Source organism: Triturus cristatus, chromosome 5_2, assembly GCF_964204655.1.
Source record: "Triturus cristatus chromosome 5_2, aTriCri1.1, whole genome shotgun sequence".
Taxonomy (NCBI): Eukaryota; Metazoa; Chordata; class Amphibia; order Caudata; family Salamandridae; genus Triturus; species Triturus cristatus.
Genome location: NC_140588.1, coordinates 23,974,833 through 23,993,343, shown reverse-complemented (window position 1 = coordinate 23,993,343; position 18,511 = coordinate 23,974,833). Strand labels below are relative to the sequence as shown.

The following is an 18,511-nucleotide window of genomic DNA, read 5'->3' as shown; positions in this document are numbered from 1 at the left end:
ATGGCACTGTTTGCTCTCAATTACTGAATTCAACATACTACATCATACATAAATGACTTATTATGTTGTAAAAAATATATCAAAAAAGATTAGTGCCTGTTTTAAATGCAGTATACCTTACGTAACATTTTTACACTTGACTTGGGCATGTCCCTCATATTGGCAGTTCATTGTTGATCGGTATGTGGTGTGCAGGGCTTCCACAGCAGTTAACTCCAACAGCCTTAAAGTTAAAAAACAAAATGCAAACTAAGGCAGTTCTGTTAAACACTGCTATTGCTGAAGAGGATACTCATCAATCCCCAGATTTTCTGACGTGATTCACTGAGTTCGCATAATTTTGTAACACAAACCTGATGCAAAGGGCCTCATTACGATGCATTGTGTCGGAAACAGGACCTCACAACAAAGTCCTGCTTCCCAAATTGCCATGCGACTGCCTTCACCGCGGTCGGCGAGTGAATTTTTCCTATTGTGGCTTGAGCTGTGGACCGCAGTACAAGCTGCAATAGGAAAAATACACTTTTTAAACATCCACGCACCGTGTGCCAGGCACCATGCAGGGCCTGCCACACAATGGATGGATGTTTAGGGGGACACCACAGGTGCCCCCCAGGGCCCATAGCGGAGGGCACTGAGGATGGGGCCTTACTAGGGAACCCCAAAGTCCATTTCCAACAGCCTTTCAATGGTGGTTGGACCGCCATTCAAAGGCTGTCTGAAAGGGACATTGTTACCCCTATGGCAGTGCATGAGCAGGCACTGCCCCTATTGTAGAGTATTATGTTCCAACCGACAGTCAGAAGGGTTCCTTGAGCCCGTCAGATGTGTGATCGGTCTCTTCATCCCCTGCCTCTGATTCCCGCATCATAATGCGGTGCTCGGACTGCGAAACCAGATGTTGTCAGACTGCAACCGACAGGCCAGTCGGCCGACATCGTAATGAGGCCCAAAGTGTTATGCTGGGATTTACTATTCAATGCAAATCATGATTTGTGTTGGATAGTTTCCCAAAGTAATGCAAAGTGGGCATTTGGTAGGTGGTACATGAGCATTCCTATGCAGTCACCCATGGATTCTGACGCAAATCCCTATCTACAAACATTTGTAGACAGGGAGTCCTGCCAAAATCTTTCGCCTCCTTGAGTTATGTGTCACAGGCAGAAGTGTTGAAATTTCTCCTAGTTTTCCTATATTACTTGCATGCTGCATTGTACAGCACGCATGCAAAGCAGGAAAAGTGTTAAAGGATAGTTTTTGTACTAAACGGTCCCTTATTATTGCAAAATCTATTCCTTACAGAAAGCACACATTGCATAACGGTGTGTGCATTAGCTCATGGCAACCTAAAGTACTGAGGAGCTGCACCTGTGAATGGTTGAAAGAAATGACAAGTTGGAGGACGATTTGCTGGATCGTTGGTCTTTTATACAGAATCTATGAAACCGTCTGGACCATTTGCATCCTCAGCCTATATTTATGCTGCAGAGACTGCGCTCACTCACAGGCAGTAGGACAATATTGCATTCTCCTCAGTAACTGGCAACAAACTGTGTCTGACCTCAATGCAATAGATATTACTTTAGTGCTTATAAAGCCGGTTGTTGTAAAATATTAAAATCAGTAAATATATTTAACTAGTAGAAATATAAATAAATGTGCAGTAAAATCGTTATGAAGAGAAAGTAATGTAAGTTTCAATCCTGGTTGTTTGGTTGTAAGTTGTTTATCATCAACAACGATATGAATATTTCTCTTTCTAGGAGAAATGGCTGACAGTAAAACAAAATTTCTCAAACCTGCAAATAAGAACCCTTTAAAATCATCTGGTGACCATGTTAAGGAAAAAGAAGAAAAAAAAACACCTTTGCAGACAAATCGTCACCATGAAGGAGCAATATCGGCAGAGATGGGCTCTCTAGAAGAGACATTTAGGAAATTTGCCATTCATGGAGAGACAAGGGCGACTGGAAAAGAAATGCATGGAAAAAACTGGTCAAAGTTATGTAAAGACTGCCATGTGATAGATGGAAAAAACGTAACTACCACAGATGTTGACATCGTCTTCAGTAAAGTCAAGTAAGTTCAGTTGTGTACTTCTAAGAATAGTTTTTTCCAAGACAAATAACTACTGAATATTTCGCTAAAAATCGTATTTGTGTTTATCTTAGCTTCATTTATCGATAGTAGGAAAATGACCACATTAATATGTATATTAATGTTATTATAGAACAAATAAATGGACGGACTATCCGTTCTACCTCTGTCACACACATATATATATATATATATTATCTACTGGCGGTCGCCGGTAGATAGTTATAGTTAGGACCGTGTTTCCATAGGAAATCTCAAAATTCTATTTTGAATAACTTTGGCGGTGGTTGACGAATCTTCGCGAAATTTTCAAAACTAATGGGGCGCTCCGCTCAGCTCCTACCCTGAAAGTCTCGGGGGGATTCGTCAAGCGGGGGCCGAGAAAAAAGGGGGGTCCCAAAACGCGTTTTCCCCATGCATTTTCCCATAGGACCTTTAGTCGAAGGTATAGCCCGAACGGCTGAACAGAATTAATTGAAATTTGGCAGAGAGGTAGTCCTCAGGTCAGGGATGTGCCTTTTGTATATATGGAGTCAATCTGTTCAGTAGTTCCTGAGAAAATTGCAGTTAAAAGCAGATACATATCTATAGCCACGCACCGTGCGCACACCGTGCGCGCACCTTGACGTGCACGAGCGTAATTCTGATTGGTTGTTACATGTCAGTCAACGTTCGAATCGGTCGAAATCAGGAAGTGTCGGCCGCCATTTTGTTTGTTTTCAGTGCGAGAGTGGAAAAGGAAGGTGGCAAACGTGAAAAGGGGGCAGGGTAGAGAGTTTCTGACCCCCTAGCCTTTGTCAGGGGGTCCCTGAAGGACCCCGAAGGCAGAAAAAAACATTTAAATTATTTATTTTTTTAAATCGCGGGGGTGCGCGCACCGTGCGCGCACGGTGAAAAACCTTTACTTGGGTTTATTTAGTGTTGTAAGCACTATTTTCTTTATTGATTTTGTCCTACTTCAGGCATGACGACGTGCTTTGTTTACATTTAGCACGCTGTACACGCTTTCACTTTCCAAGCTGCGGAGATAATCACAACTGCTTGGTTTTTGTGACGGAGCATGTTGTATACTTCCCGCTATCACCCAAAGGTGGATAGAAATCATTAACATACTGGGCTTTTTTGTTAACTAATATAGCAAGTCGTTGACACTTGGTTTACAAAAATAGTTATGCAACAGTAGCAGGGGAGAGAAACTCACTAAGCAAATTGTAATTTTTAAAATCATGCATTGATTATTGTAAAGATAACTATTGTTGACGTTGTGTAAACGATACGTACTTTGCAGAGGCAGCTGCACAGACTTTCAACAATTCTGCACTTTGGGACCCCGAATCCTAACTTGATTGAAGGTCTTCAGTCACACAAGGGGTGAAAAGATATGCACGTTAGGCAAGCGGCGCACATTTCAGCGTAGGGAACATTTTCATCTTTAGAACCATCTTATAAAAATAACCATTTCATGACCGAAAAATAGGCTCAGTCGTTTTTCAGAATTATTTTGATTTCGTCCATTGTGCACCAAACATGTGAGCACTTACCTTAGTAATAAAGTAACAACAGTTAATAAATCTGGGCCTGATTCACAGACCTAACTTAAGACAAAATCCTGAACTTACTACTTTTGGTATTCACAGAAGGCATTTAGTAGTAGTAAAGTTAGGATTTTGTCTTAAGTGTGACTTAAGACAAACTTAAGACAGACTTAAGACAGACTTAAGACAGACTTAAGACAGACTTGAGTTAGGATTTTGTGGAGAGGTGTGGCTCACTGGTTAGAGGCGGCAGATCCGTAAGCAGAAAATCGGCCAGGGACCAGGGTTCAATTCTCGACATGGCAGGGTCGTGGACCAGGGTCAAAACGGACTCGATAATTCTCGCCTCGGTACCTACTCTAACCAGGAACACACTCGGTAACTCTGGGCATTAGCTTGCCTCATCTCCACAACGGCCCCCCACATTCGCTGGGGATGCCTGGTTTCACCTTGGAGATACCCTGGAGGGACCATCTCACAGGGATAGCCAGGACAGGTTCCCCAGCGGTCTACAGCGCCAGGACGCCTCAGGGCAGCAGTGCGCTTTATAAGACACATACATTTACATCTTAAGTTTTTCTTAAGTCTGTCTTATTGCATACTTGCCATGCGACACCCCCTATTGTGTGTGTTGTTACTCGGTAGACTTTAATTACAGCCTCCGAGAATTATTCTCGATTAGCTGGACACGCTCTCTCCTAAAGCTTTAAAAAGATTTTTATAGCTTGGTCGGCGAACACTTCTGCAATGCAATAGGTCTCGCATTTGTGAGTGTTTAAGCTACTGGCATTGTAAATGACAATGCCTCTTCTCTGATTTAAAAACCACATAGAAATAAAAGGCATTGTCATTTGCTATGCCAATAGCTCCAGCTCTCGTAAATGCGAGATCTTTTACACTGCAGGTGCTTGTTAATAACTTTTGATCCATTCGAGCTCGAAATACATTTTTACTGAAATCTGCAGATTATACAGCAGATGATAAATTATGATGCAGAAAATACATATTTTGTGGAAAATGCCGCTGCTGCAAAATCGAATAATTCCATTGGCCCTGCCTACATTCTTATTTTCTGGTATTCAGAGCAATAACCAAGAGCATAACATTCCAAACTCTCAGAGAAAGAAGGTAAATAATTCAAATAGATACAGACTTGTTTTCTGTTGGATAGCACAAGAAAAATGTTTATGCATTGGATGGTTGGATGGTGGCCAAGGTTAACAGTGAGAGATCTTTCAATCAGTGCTTAAATTGTGCCGATGCCTAAAACTCTGATTAGATACTGGCAGCGGTGTAATGAAGTGTCAGGGCGCAGAATTCCAAGGCTTGTAGTTTTAAAACCACCTTGTACATCTTAAATCCAATACCAGACACTCCCTCCCACTTTTTCACTCCTGTGGGATCCTGCTTTTTTTTTTTGTTGCAGTTTTGCTGTTTTTCTTTTCCTCTGTCTTTCCGACCTGTGTAATTCCCCTCTCATGACCTCGGTTAATAATTGATGGGGAAAAATAAGTGCCAGCCCCCCAAAAATAAGAGCAGGTGGCCCCCAACGTCAAACACTGGCTCAAATTAAGCACTGAAATAAATCCAAACAATGAAGTGTAATTTTAGTTTGCGATTATTTAAGTTAATCACCATAACACAAAATAATTTGTAAATATACATGCAAACGATCACGCCACATGCGGAGTTTGGTATTACATGTCCTTATTACTCAGCGTGTAACCATTAACTGAACATTCTACATCATTAATTCTATCACCCACTTACTTAGGTCACTGTTCTGGGGAGTTCATCAGGAACCATAAGGGCCCTTTCATCTCTAACTCACAAGACACTACATCTCCCCCTTTTTGTTAAATACAAATTACAAATAAAACATATATACATCACAACTCTTCAAGAAGTTGTTTTGGTCCTCTAATCAATTTCCCATATCTGGTCTTGTGAGGTTGGGGAAATACCAGAGAAGTGTCATTGGTACAGTTGTTGGACTCGCTGGATTCTCAGGTGGATAAGTCTCACTTGTGACATCTGGAGTCGGCAAATGTTGAGGCAGGTGCTTGAAATGCTAAGATTACCACGTACTGAACGTTCCAGGACGATTGCCAGTCACCATGTGCCCTTCACTAGTCACAACCCTCAGTGGGTCACCAACCAAAGGAACATCATACTTGTGTTTCCAGTGCTGCCTGACAGTAACTTGGTCTCCATTTTTTTAACACAGTGCTCCGAGCACAGCGCCTTCTGTCCACATAGGTCTTCATTTAGCATTTGTGAGACAAATAAGTGGTACCAAGTTTATCAATGTCAATAGATCTCTCAGTGGTCCATTATGGCAATGTTGATCCTATGGATCTCCCAAGCATTAAGGTGCCAGGGTTTTTAGCCGTAGTCAAATGGGAAGTTGACCTGTATGCACGAAGAGTGGACTGAAGAACTGATTTGAGTTCAAGCATTTCCAGCGCAGTGCTCTGAACGGTCTTCTTGATGGTGCTCATAAATCCCTCAACAACACCATTAGCCTGTGGCCAGAGAGGTGTGCTTTTCTGATGTTTGACATTTAGATGAGTGAGAAAATCTTCAAATTCTGGAATATTGAAAGGTGGGCCGTTGTCAAATGTAAAAGTCGAAGGAATACCCGATGTTGCAAAAATACATTCTAATCTCTCACTGACGCTCTCATAAGTAGTTGACGATAGATCTTCCACAAGGGGAAAATAGGAATATTCATCAACAATTACTAGTGGATGTTGTCCATTGTTAAGGGGTCCAAAGACATCAATTACAATCTTCTCCTGTGCATGTTTGGAGGATCAGACATATTAACGGATGCAGAGTTATTTTGGATGACAAGCAGTTGCACAAATGACATGCCCTTAACTCTTTTTCGTCTCTTACATCAAGATGAGGGAACCACGCTCGGTCCCATAGAGCTTGATTAGCTCAACAATGTCCTTCATGGGCCAGTTCCATAACTTGTTGTCTCAGACTCGCTGGCATGACAATTGTCGATCCTTGTAAGATTATGCCTTCTGGGGTAACTGAAAGTTCTTCCTGAACATTTTTTATTTTCTTGTCTTCAAGGTCATCATGAAGAGGTCGAGTATGCCTTTGCCACGATTTATGTTTAATAATGAATTTGAGTATTAGCAAATCTCTGTCAATGCTCATGGCAGCAATGATCTGTTCCACTGATATGGCAGCAGGGGTACAGGATTTCACGATGAAGTTAACAGAAGCATCAACCACTTTTTAAGTAGTCCCATGACACTGTATTGGTAAACGTGAGAAGCAGTCACCAGGGTTTTGATATCTTCCTCCGTCATACACAATCGTATAATCATACTCCTGCAATCGCAACCCCCACCTCTCAATGCAAAGGGGCATCTCAGCTTTATGATAGCTGAAAGTGGTGAGCGAGGCTCGGTGGTCGGTGATATCTGTGAAATGCTTTCCATACAGGAACGCATGAAAATGCTCACAAACCCACACCACAACGAGGCTTTCTTTTTCAGGTTGTGAATAGGCACATTTTGTTGATGACAATCTCATGCTAGCATAAGCCACAATGTATCTTGGGGCATTGGAATGAACAATGTGCTGGGCAAGGATGGCAACTAATCCCCACTGGGCTTACTTAATAACAACCTCCGTCTGCAATTTTGGATCAAAGTATGTCATTACAGTGGCGTTCTCAATTGCATGCTTGATTTTCTTGAAGCTTTGTTCACATTCGTCTGATTATTAAAATGGAACATTTTGTTTCGTCAAGACTCTCAATGGATCACTTACAGTGTCAAAGTACCACATATACCCTGAAAAGTAACTGGCCATACCAAGGAAGGATCGCAGCATAGTTACATCTTGTGGAGGAGAAGTAGATGACACAGCTTGTTTGTACTTTATTTGGATCCGGAGTCATTGCCCCATCAGAAAAGATATGACCAAAGAACTTGAGTTTAGTTTATGAAACTCACATTTTGCCACATTTAAAGTGAGAACTGTATCGGCAAGTATTCAACAAACTTGTGTAAGAGCTTTATCATTTTCCTTTCAAGTGGCCCCAAAAACTGTATGTCATCACTGTCATTGAAAGCATTTGTGACAGGCTGTAATATGCGATGAATGACATCCTGAAGAAGTTCGGCAGCTGAAACTCCGAAACATAACCTTTTATATCTAAATAAGCAAGCATGAGTCGAAAAGGTAGTAATGTACCTGCAATTTTCGTCCAGTTCAAGTTAATGATATCCTTTGTTCAAATCAAGGCAGGAAAAGACTTTAACGCCATTTAGCTGTGTAATCATGTTAGCAACGGGCAGACCTAGATGTGGTTTCAATCACCCTGTGCTTGGCACATATCAAAGTAGATGTGGACGACTCCTGCACTATCCTTCGGCACTACCATTATGGAAACTGAGTAAACAGGCACTCGAGAAGCCTTTTTTTTGTTGGAGTTTTATAGAGCGCAAACTTGATCCGAAGGCATCAGGTTTCAGAGCCCTTTACATGAGCACCAGTTGCTTTACACAAGGGCACATCATTTTTTTGTTGTTAGGCACTGGAAGATTAAGTGATTTGTAGGCCTTGGTGGTGAACTTCGCTCTGTTTCCGAACAGTAAATTTGTGATAGCGACCGGTAAGTTCGCGAGCGCAAGCTGCCGCTTAGGTAGAATTTCTACCAGAGTGTCAGGAATACCAGTACAAACTGCAGTTCGCGACCTACGCCCAGGCTTAGTGATTTGCCCAGAATCACAGGATGTTGAGAGTCATTGCCGAGACTTGAACCCAGTTCCCCAGAGTTAGGATCGACTGCCCTAGCGGTTAGACCACATGTGCTTCCTAGCTATGAATGAACCTTGACTTTGCATTGGCTTTGAAGTAGCCCACGAATACAATTTGGTTTTGGACAGGGTTAAACAGATCACTTGAGATAGTTCATTATTCTTTTCTGCTGGCATAATGGTTAACGACGCACCACTGTCTATGATAAAAGGTATGGAGCAGATCCAAATGAATTTCGCACATCCACTTGTCAATCGAGCTTTGACCGGCATTCTTCCTTGCAAGAAGCTAATCCTACATGTGCACATCATCCAGCGGTCAATATTGACATCACACACCCATCTTCCTCACTATCGCTTGACAATGACTGTGGTGATTGACAAGGAATATGATGACAATCAATGTTGTTCAGTTTCTTCATGCCTCAACTGATGTTGCCACTTGGCCTTGTGGACGTGGTTGGAAACATCGCTGGAACTTTCTGGCATCCATTTTGTTTTCTCAACATGATGCACTTGATCTTTCTTTTGCTTTGCAAACCGTGACAAAATGGTTTATTTCCTGCATCCTTTGCATATCTGTCCAATGGCGGGATATTTACCTTCATATGGAAAGGAAAATGCACATCAAAAATATGACATTATTTTCTTTGGAGACATTACTTTATGGCCTTCGGCCTTGTATTTACAAATTTTTCACATTGTGCACTGATTCATTCTGGGCCATTCTGGCCTCCATGTTAGCTGCTTGTCTGTCAGCTCTTTGTTCTGCTCTGGCAGCCATAAGCACTTACTACAAGCTGAGTGTCTCATTTAGCATTCATCGGCTGAAGGAATTGGAGAGACAACCATCATCACTCTGAGAGGCATGGCCTCTTCATCGTTGAACACAGTTGATGAGCGAATCAAGTCTTTCTACAAATTCATCCATCTTTTCACCAGGTCAGTGCCTTTCCTGACTAGAGATGTACCTGTCATAGTCGACTTTCTGCATTGGATTGACCTTAGTGCTTAATGCCTCTTTGATTTGATGATACGTCACTTCATCACCGAGTGGTATTTTCTTTCTCACTTCTTTACTTCTTCACCCCTCACATTCAATTCAAATATTTAATGATCTTTTTGTCATTTACTTCTTCCAGTGCATCAATGAAATCATTGAAGGTTTAGATCCAGGCAGTCCATTAGTCACCAATATTTTGCTTTTAGGCAGTATTGAAGTGAGGTGGTGGTTTCAAGAAGGTGCAACACTGTATTTGATGCTCTTTTCAGCAGGCATTGGAAATGAAAATGTCACTATTCCGACCGCCACTCACGGCCTTTCAGTCAATCTGACTTGATTCACCAGCCTCGTAAGCACAACCCCGTGCTTCTTCTAGGGTTCAGTGCCTGGTGCTGAGGTCAGGTGGCTCTCTTTACTCAGGTTCTGGTAAGCGTGATTGTATTCTCCACATTTATCTGCTTTTGCTCACTGCGTTCTCTTGTCCCTGACCCCTGGCTGTTGCCATTCATTGCACTTTCCCTACCTGGTTGTCACTGCCTTTAGAATTTCTTTGGGTTAGAAATGTTTTCCGTCGTACTGTGTGAATGATGGCTCTGTATTCGGCTGTGGCGCAGTATCTCTTGTCTCGTCTTTAACAGCAAATTTCTAGACAGCAACAAACAAACTTTCTGTAAGACCTTCACTTTCTTTACAGGACTTGCACTGGCTAGAGTGCAGCTTTGACTCCACATATGCCACCCGTTGATTTTCACTGACTGAGGCACACATGGCACGCACAAGCAGTTTGCTGGACCACGACAAACTCTCCCGGAGAGCACTCTCGGTTCTTCGGTTCGTAGGGTTTACGTAATCGATATCTCGTTGCCAGTTGTAGCATCCTCACCAGGTCGGGTACATGCAAATGATCATTGCAAACACAGAACTTGGTATTACATGTCTATTCCTCAGCATATAACTGTTAACTGAATATTCTACATCAGGAATTCTATCACCCACACACTTACTTCTCTGTTCTACAGAGTCAGTCAGGAACCAAAAAGGTTTCCATCATCTCTAACTCACAAGACACTACAGACATTACTTAAAATCACTCAAAACATTTATACTGACAACAACTGTGGTTAGTTAGGATACATAAAAAATAACCATTCTGGACCCCTTTCTTACTAATAAGGAAGCAAGAAAAGACTTATTTGGTGCCTATATTTATTATTTTGTACCTTACAGATTTCGTTGACTATGATTTTGCCTGACAGTGTGCGATGTGCTTCCTTAATATACTCCAGTGGTTTGGCTCTGATTCCATTAACCAGCAGAGGTCTGCAACTAAGACTGCCAGTGGCAGCACAATATTTTAAGAAACATTTAATGATTATTTTGGGTGAAAATAAACTGACTGGTAATGAGAATATGAGATCCATCAGGAAGTATGTTTTGTTTTTAAATTGTTTTATTATCTAATCTGGATTCTTCACTCTCAATGAACAGACAAGTCAGCGCCGTATCCTCTTCCTGCTTCAACATTCTTCGCATGCTCAGAAAAACATTTCGCTGGATCCCCCTCGAAACAAGGAAAACAGTTACCCACGCTCTAGTCACGAGCCGACTGGACTACGGAAACACCCTCTACGCGGGTACTACCGCAAAGCTCCAGAAGAAACTCCAACGAATCCAAAACGCATCAGCCAGGCTCATATTAGACATCCCTCGCAACGAACACATCTCTGATCACCTTAAAGACCTCCACTGGCTACCCGTCAATAAGAGGATCACCTTCCGACTGCTTACCCACGCACACAAATCACTCTACGACATCGGACCAGATTGCCTCAACTCTCGACTGTCCTTCTACACCCCCTCCCGCCAACTACGATCTTCCAGCCAAGCCCTCGCCACTATACCTCGCATCAACAAGACCACCATGGGAGGCAGATCCTTTGCATACCTGGCTGCTAAAACATGGAACTCACTCCCCGCCTACCTTCGCCTCACCCAGAACCACCTAGCGTTCAGAAAGCAGCTTAAAACGTGGATATTTGACAAATAATCCTCCTCCCCTTCCTAAGCGCCTTGAAACCCTCTGGGTACGTAGTGCGCTATACAAATCTTATGACTTGACTTGACTTGACTCTAATGCAAGTATAATAAGCCGCAAACTGCCACATGAAAATTTAAAAGAGAACCATCAGCAAAATAAATGATCAAATAGAAGTTTATAACCATAATATACATATAGTTATCAAATGAAACTGACATGCCCACAGTTATCCTAAAGCACAGGGAATAATGTTACCACATATATAATCTCTATATCACAAACGTCAAACCCCCGAGTTCCTCCTCCCATGAAGCTCCACTTTTACCCCTTTAGTGTATGAAAAAAGAGATTCACGTTCAAGTTTCTCTTTCTGTTTCAATAATGAAACGCCAGGACCTTACCCTTGATCAATCACTGAACAAACCCGTCTCACTTCCTACTTTTCTATCACATGGCTGCTTTCAGCCTATATTAGTATTTTACCCAATATCACTTCCAGTGCCATATTGGTCTTAGAAGAGATATCCTTTCAAAATTCTTCTTCATTTTAGAGTTCAACAACTTCCCTTATGTTTTCCTCATTTGCTCCAGACTGTCATTGCTCTCCAGCCATATATTGGATGTGGCTTAGATAGTTTCGTAGGTGTCCAATATATCCACAGCATGATTTTTTAGGTCTGTCAGAGACTCAGTGCATCTGCAATCCATATGGGGGGAAAAATATGGTTAACTGGTCACCTTAGACAATAAATTAAATTCACATATTGATTAACCTGCATTGCTCAGTCATTGATTGTAGCTTTCATTTAGGACATATTGAGCACTGAAGGTCACTGGTCATATGAAAGAGAAAAGAGTCCTATACTGGATTTGTGCTATGCCGTAGCTAGACTTTGTCCTTAAATTCCTTAGAAAGTCTCACATTTGAGGCCAAAATCTGTAGTTCACTATCACTATGTTAGCAAGTTTGTTCTGACTTTCAATTTCAACAAGCAGGGCAAAGGCTTTGGCATTCTGGTGTTCGTAATGGTGTTCAAACAAAATATTGAATAAAAAATATTGTGATACAAAAATATTGTGTTAAGAATATCGGGATGTCAAAAATCAATTTAGAGCAATATCAAAGGTAAGCATATTCTTTTAAGTGTTTTTATTGTACAGTCTTTGATTTTATGTGTTTATAATTGTTTTTAGTTTTAGCGTTTAGTAATTTATGAATTTTGAAATTTTTGACTTTTGTATTTTCAGTTGCATTGATGTGTTGGATGGGATGGGTTTTTGGAGGATAAGGGTGGGGTGATCTTTAAATCGTGAATATTTGAAATCTGATAGAGACTTCTAGCTGCAGATTCCTTATCGTAAACTTTTTTCCAGGTGTCCTGATCTGGACACAAACAACCAAGGGAATTGATTGAGTGACCAACTTTCCATCACCCAGAAGAAAGAGTGCAAATAATGATTGCTCAGGTGATCCGGGGCCAGCGGTGTGCGGAGCTGGTGAGAGTTCGGGCCTCGCGGCTGCAGTGGTGAGCGGTTTCGGTCCGGGCCGCGGGCTGAGCAGGGCTGCCTTGTAGCAGCCTTCTGGAAGCAACGGTGAGCCTACCTGGCGTAACTGGAGGGGTAGACGCTTCACGGCGGGGACAGGGGCCCGCGGCGCTGAAAGAAGAGTCTGCCCCCCGGGAGAGTCACGGAGCGGTCCTGCGGTCTTCGATGCCCTGGGCTTTAGTAGAGCGTGGACGGGGGCTCGGATGACTTTGGGCGGCGCCTGGAGGCGGGTGCTGTTCACCTGGGAACACACGCCGTGCCCCATGGCTCACCAACAGCACCTTCGTGGAGACGGGCGATGGTGGTGGAGCCGGCAGACAGCATTCACAGTGAGTGTCCTCTTCACTGCAGGCTTTGTGGCTCCTCTAAACGCGGCTCTGAGTGCACGAGATACTCCACAGAACACCGGAGACTCGTTCTGGGAGGAGATGTGTTCACGTTTACCGGGACAGTGATCACCTTCTACTAAATACATTCAACAACTGGATTTTTTTTGTGGAAGTTGCATTATTGACTGTCATTTTAGTTCACACACGAAAAGAAGTCGGATTTGAGTACAGGGTTACCCGCTTGTCAAGCCCTTGTCACAATCCAGCTGGATTACAGCAGTGCACTATTTGTAGGAATCACCTTCCACCTCCTGAAGAGACTGCAAACCAGTGACTAGGGAGAGGGGCTGTGAGTGACCGATGCTGGAGGCTCACCAGAATACGCCCTTCCCACGTCGCAGCACGCTATCGAACGGACGGACGGTGCTTGTGGCGTAGTTGGGTGGCTGAGGAGGCGGCTCTGTCTTCCAGCTATCATTGTGTGATCATCGCCTCTGACTGGGCACCGCTGGCGTCTACACTCTGTGTGCTGCCTCCTGCCTTGATCGGTGGTGAGGATTCCATATAGTGGATCTGCCCTCATTGCTGGCACTCCGTGCACCACTTGCTGCTGGGACGCTCTCTGAGTTTCCTGACGCGGCGATCGGCTTGGCCTGGGGCGGCGGCTGGATCGGTGCTGCGGTGGACATTGCCTGAGTAGATGCCCCTGCAGGTGGTGAGTGTGACGCTTCTGCTTCCCCTCCCGTTCTGAATCGGACTCCACCTGTGCCCCCCGGCCTCACCATGGCTGCCAGTGCATAACCCTGCCCCTCGCCCCAGGTCCTGTTAGACACTCTTGTGTGTTTTCTTTTGGGTTTGCTGGTGTGCTGTCCCCTGCCAAGAAAAGATTGACGCATACACAGACTTTGTTTCATGAATCCTGGTGGGACTGGAGTCCCAGGGTAATCTATCATCTGATTGATTCCTGCTCCTCGGAGGGCTCCTGGCAGTGAGCCTCACAGGAACTACCAGTCCCAGCATCCTTAGCGCCGCCACAGGTGCCGCGAGTGAGGGGGAGGCGTCACCCCTCGTGCCAATAGTGCTACCTCACCGCACACGGCACAGGACGCGCCCCGGACGCAACCCGGACCAAGGGCGGGCCCATTAGAGGACGAAGGAGGCTGGGCTGGGTCAGGTATCCTGGCTTTGGCAGAAGCGGCTTGCCATTTGTACTGACCCCCGTTTTAGAAATTTGTACCTCGTCCTGGACTTGAGACTGAAAGATAAGATTTGGGTAACAAGGTACAAGCAATTTGAACTACTTGCTATTATGACATTGTGCACTAAAGCATCTTCCTTGGGATCATGGCGCAGAGGGAACTAGCTAAGAGGAAATCGTTGGCTTGGCAGGGGATGGCAGGCACTTTAGATGCTTTCCTAATGAGGGCGAAGACAGTGCTTATGCACAAAATTGCTCTTACTGAACGTAGACTTTCCTTTGAGCCCCAGCCCCCCCTCCACAAATTGATGCCTCTAGTGGTACTATCTCGGTCGCTCACCCTGATCCCGTCTCTTTTGCTGGATCACCTGCACCTTTGGCATCCGTCATTCCGTTCGAACAGGTTCCTGCGCTATGTACTGCCCCAGTGATAAACAAAACAACTGTTAGAGCCAAAGTGCACACTAGAAGCCAATTAAATAAAGATCCCCAAGGGAGTAGCATTTTACCCCAGCCTAAGAAATGGAAAGGGCTGAGCCCTGGCAAGCAGACCTACCCATTATCTAAAAGAGGGCGTAGAGGCGTAGTGAGAGAGACTATCGAGGTTGTTGAGGACATATCTGGCAATATAAGAGATACATTTGCCCCGGCTCCACCCCTTGTATCCTCTGTGCCATCTATTGATGGCGAAGAGTGTTGGTCCAGATTGGGTGACGTCGTATCTGTCGCATTGAACCCACTGATGCAAAAATTGGCTATACTAGAAAAGGCCATCGATAAACTTGTGAGCACTGCTTCCTCAGATTCACAGAAGCAACTATGCTTACCCTTCCCAGCCTCCCCTGGTCAGTGCCTCTAGTGCTAATTCTGTTCAGTATTCTGGGACCAACTGTAGTCGTAATGGCGAATCTACTAACTCTGGCACGGCCTCTTTACCAGCTCATAACCCCATTTCTTCTAATGGCCAAGATGCTAATTGCACGGGGATAACTTTACCGAGAGCAATGGACCCAGCCCATATTCCTAGTACAAATGAATCGTGCCCCAAAACCCAAACAATAATTTCCCATAAAAAGCTCAAAGACGTATGCACTGATGAATTACAGTCAAAAAGGGGAAATGGTCCCCTCGATAGAGCAGGGAGTGACATGAAAGGTAATGACGTGCTCCAGCTACCTCTCGAGGCGACTCCCTACACAACAGTGTTGGCTAATGTTCCTAAACTGCCCCTGGGGACGCTGGAACACTGGTCCAGTTTGAAAAACAAATCTTTATTCAAGCTAAACAGGAGGACAAGGTTAGGTAACCCGCTCCACTCAAACTTTAAAATGGTGAGACGTGTTGGTTGGGTAGGGAATTCGATTAAGGCCAGAGATGTCGACTGTGTAGTAATCTCTCTTGGGTCACCCAAACTTATTAATGCAATCTTAAAAAGGGCGGGCAACCAGACGATGGCACGGACAGGGATTAGTCTCTTACCTCTTGGTTACTTTTATAAACACCGTTGCATGATACATGCACCATTCGGGGAGCTTTCAGGGAAGGGGCAGAGGCAGGCTAGATACTCGATAACAGTTAATAACCAGTTTGATGTCTTCAACCCCCTGGATGAGAATGATTGACTGTTCGCATCGAATCCAGTAGGTAAAGGGCACTTTGATCATAAAGCCACAGATAGGGGTATGTCTCCTGAAATTCATCCCTATACCTGTGTGGAAGCTGTGGGGACCTCCGATTTGAGAGAGGTGGATAGTGGTTTATCTATGAAGTCTATCATTGGTAGCTTTGGCAAAGCGAGTGGGCATACTGTTAACCGTAGCTACTGAAGAGACAATCATAATTAACTTGGAGTAGTCGGTGCATCCGGGAGTGCCACTGACAGCAGTTCACTGGTAAATATTAGGTTAAGTATAATATCCTGGAACCTTGCAGGGATACAGTCTAAAATGCAAGATCCCGAATGGTTTACTGCCATGGGTAACATTGATATATGTGCATTTCAAGAAACCTGGGTCATAGACAAGGTGCACATTAATGGCTATTCTTCCTATTGTGTGGCTGCTCTTCCTCCAAAAACGTCTGGTAGGGCCAGTGGCGGCTTACTAATATTGGTCAAAAACGACATAGCCTGTAGGTATAAGCAACTCACTATAAACTCACCCGATATATTGGGTATTGAGCTTACCTTTCCGTCTGGTCTAATTTTGACCCTGCTTAACGTATACGCCAGGTCCGAACCCTTTAATAGCGAATCTGTAGTAGTTTCACTGCTAGATGACTTAGTGGGAGGTTGTCAGGTGAACTCTAAAATCACAGTTGCAGGATATTTTATTGCAGCGTTCGAACCCTATGCCTTATTAAGTGCTTCCCTTGAAGAAGAGGACGAGATTTGGGGTATTCCCAATTTGGTAATAGGTAAACCTGCCCAACGTTGGTCTAATGTGTCCTTGCAGATTGCTTCCCTAACCGCCGGTAGGAGTATGAGGGCATGTAATGGGAGAACCCCTTCAGATTTAGCAAGGAAGGCTACCTTTAAAAGGGGTGTCTACACTAGCATTATAGACTATATCTTCGTTGATGTTAGAAAATGGTCTTTAGTGGAAGATATGTCAATTGAACTAAGGACAGACAGTGACCATAATTCTCTGTTTTTAAAATTAAAGGGTAAGGACCTGCTTAGGGGTGCCCACTGTTATATTTCTAATTTAACTGAGCCAAGTCTAACTAACAACCGTAGGAGAGTTAGATGCCCCAAAATTCAAGCCGATCCAGATCTCCATGCAAAAATTTACAAGTCCGTAGCAGTCACCCTATCTAATATGTCTAGTTTTAAGGATAGTTCCATCCTGTCCAATGCTTTGTATGTCACTGCCGCACATAAAGAACTTTTTGAAGTTCTGCAGCTAGCCAAGAAGGCACTCCAAATAGCAGTTAGAGGGCGATCTAGGTTAGACATAATCTCCGCCCGCAACTTCTATAAAGCTGCACTTAGTAAAGCCAAACGTGAACACGCCAACATCAACTGGAATGACCTAGTTTTAGCAGCAAAAGCAAGAGATTGCCGTAAGTTTTGACTGATTGTGTCGAAAGGTACTGCGGAGCATCCCACCTCTAATTGCTATCATATTCAGCCGGAGGTATGGGTGGATAATTTTTCTGGTTTATATTCTGGCGGAAGGGTTAGCGTAGACTCCCACACAGACCAGGCTGTTTTGTCTAAAGATATTATTGATTTTGACAGGCCCACACATAATCCCTCGCTAACCTTTAGCTTAGAGGATACTTGGTCAGCAATCCGTAAATTAAAACCAGGTAAAGCCCCTGGACCTGATTTGATCCCAGGGGACCTGTATAAGTCTGAACCAGTGATATGGGCACCTTAAATAAACCGTCTGTCTAATTGTATATTAGCTGGTGGGTCCATCCCGGAAACCTGGAGGGGGCAGCGGTAATAACCATTTTTAAGAAGGGCAATCCTCCTATCCCCTCTAATTATAGACCCATCAGTCTGATAGAAAATTTACAGAAGGTTTTTGCTAGACAAGTTTTAGATAAACTCCAAAATTGGATGGATGATAACAAGATATTATCTTCAGCCCAAGCTTCTTTTCGTGCAAAAATTAGCATGTGCGACCAAGCCATCAGATTTTCTCTGTTGGCTTGGAAGTACGTGCTACTTAGGAAACAGTGGCTTTATGTTGCCTTTGTGGATCTGCGAGCTGCGTTTGACTTGGTGCCACACAACTTGTTGTGGAAGACTATGCTTGACCAAGGTGCCCCGGTTGATTTGGTGGCTATGATTGCCAGGTTGCATAAGGACACTTATGCTCAGGTTAGGTGGGGGGTAAATGGGCAACTGACGGAGAGGATTCCGATAGAACAAGGGGTCGTCCAAGGGTGCGTCCTTGCTCCCACATTGTTTTCTCTGTATATTAATGATGTGGTGAGCTGCTTAATGGATTGCAATAATGATGCCACC

The 18,511-nt window shown here is 43.8% G+C and overlaps 1 protein-coding gene across 1 annotated transcript in view; it reads left to right on the top strand.

The window, feature by feature from the left end:
* Nucleotides 1-1,768: 1,768 nt before the first annotated feature.
* LOC146822606 (tubulin polymerization-promoting protein-like) overlaps nt 1,769-18,511 on the top strand; it is a 576,554-nt gene continuing 559,811 nt past the window's right edge. Inside the window, exon 1 of the mRNA XM_085606777.1 lies at nt 1,769-2,079. Within this exon, the coding sequence (XP_085462903.1) occupies nt 1,769-2,079 (311 nt within the window). The remainder of the gene's footprint in view (nt 2,080-18,511) is intronic.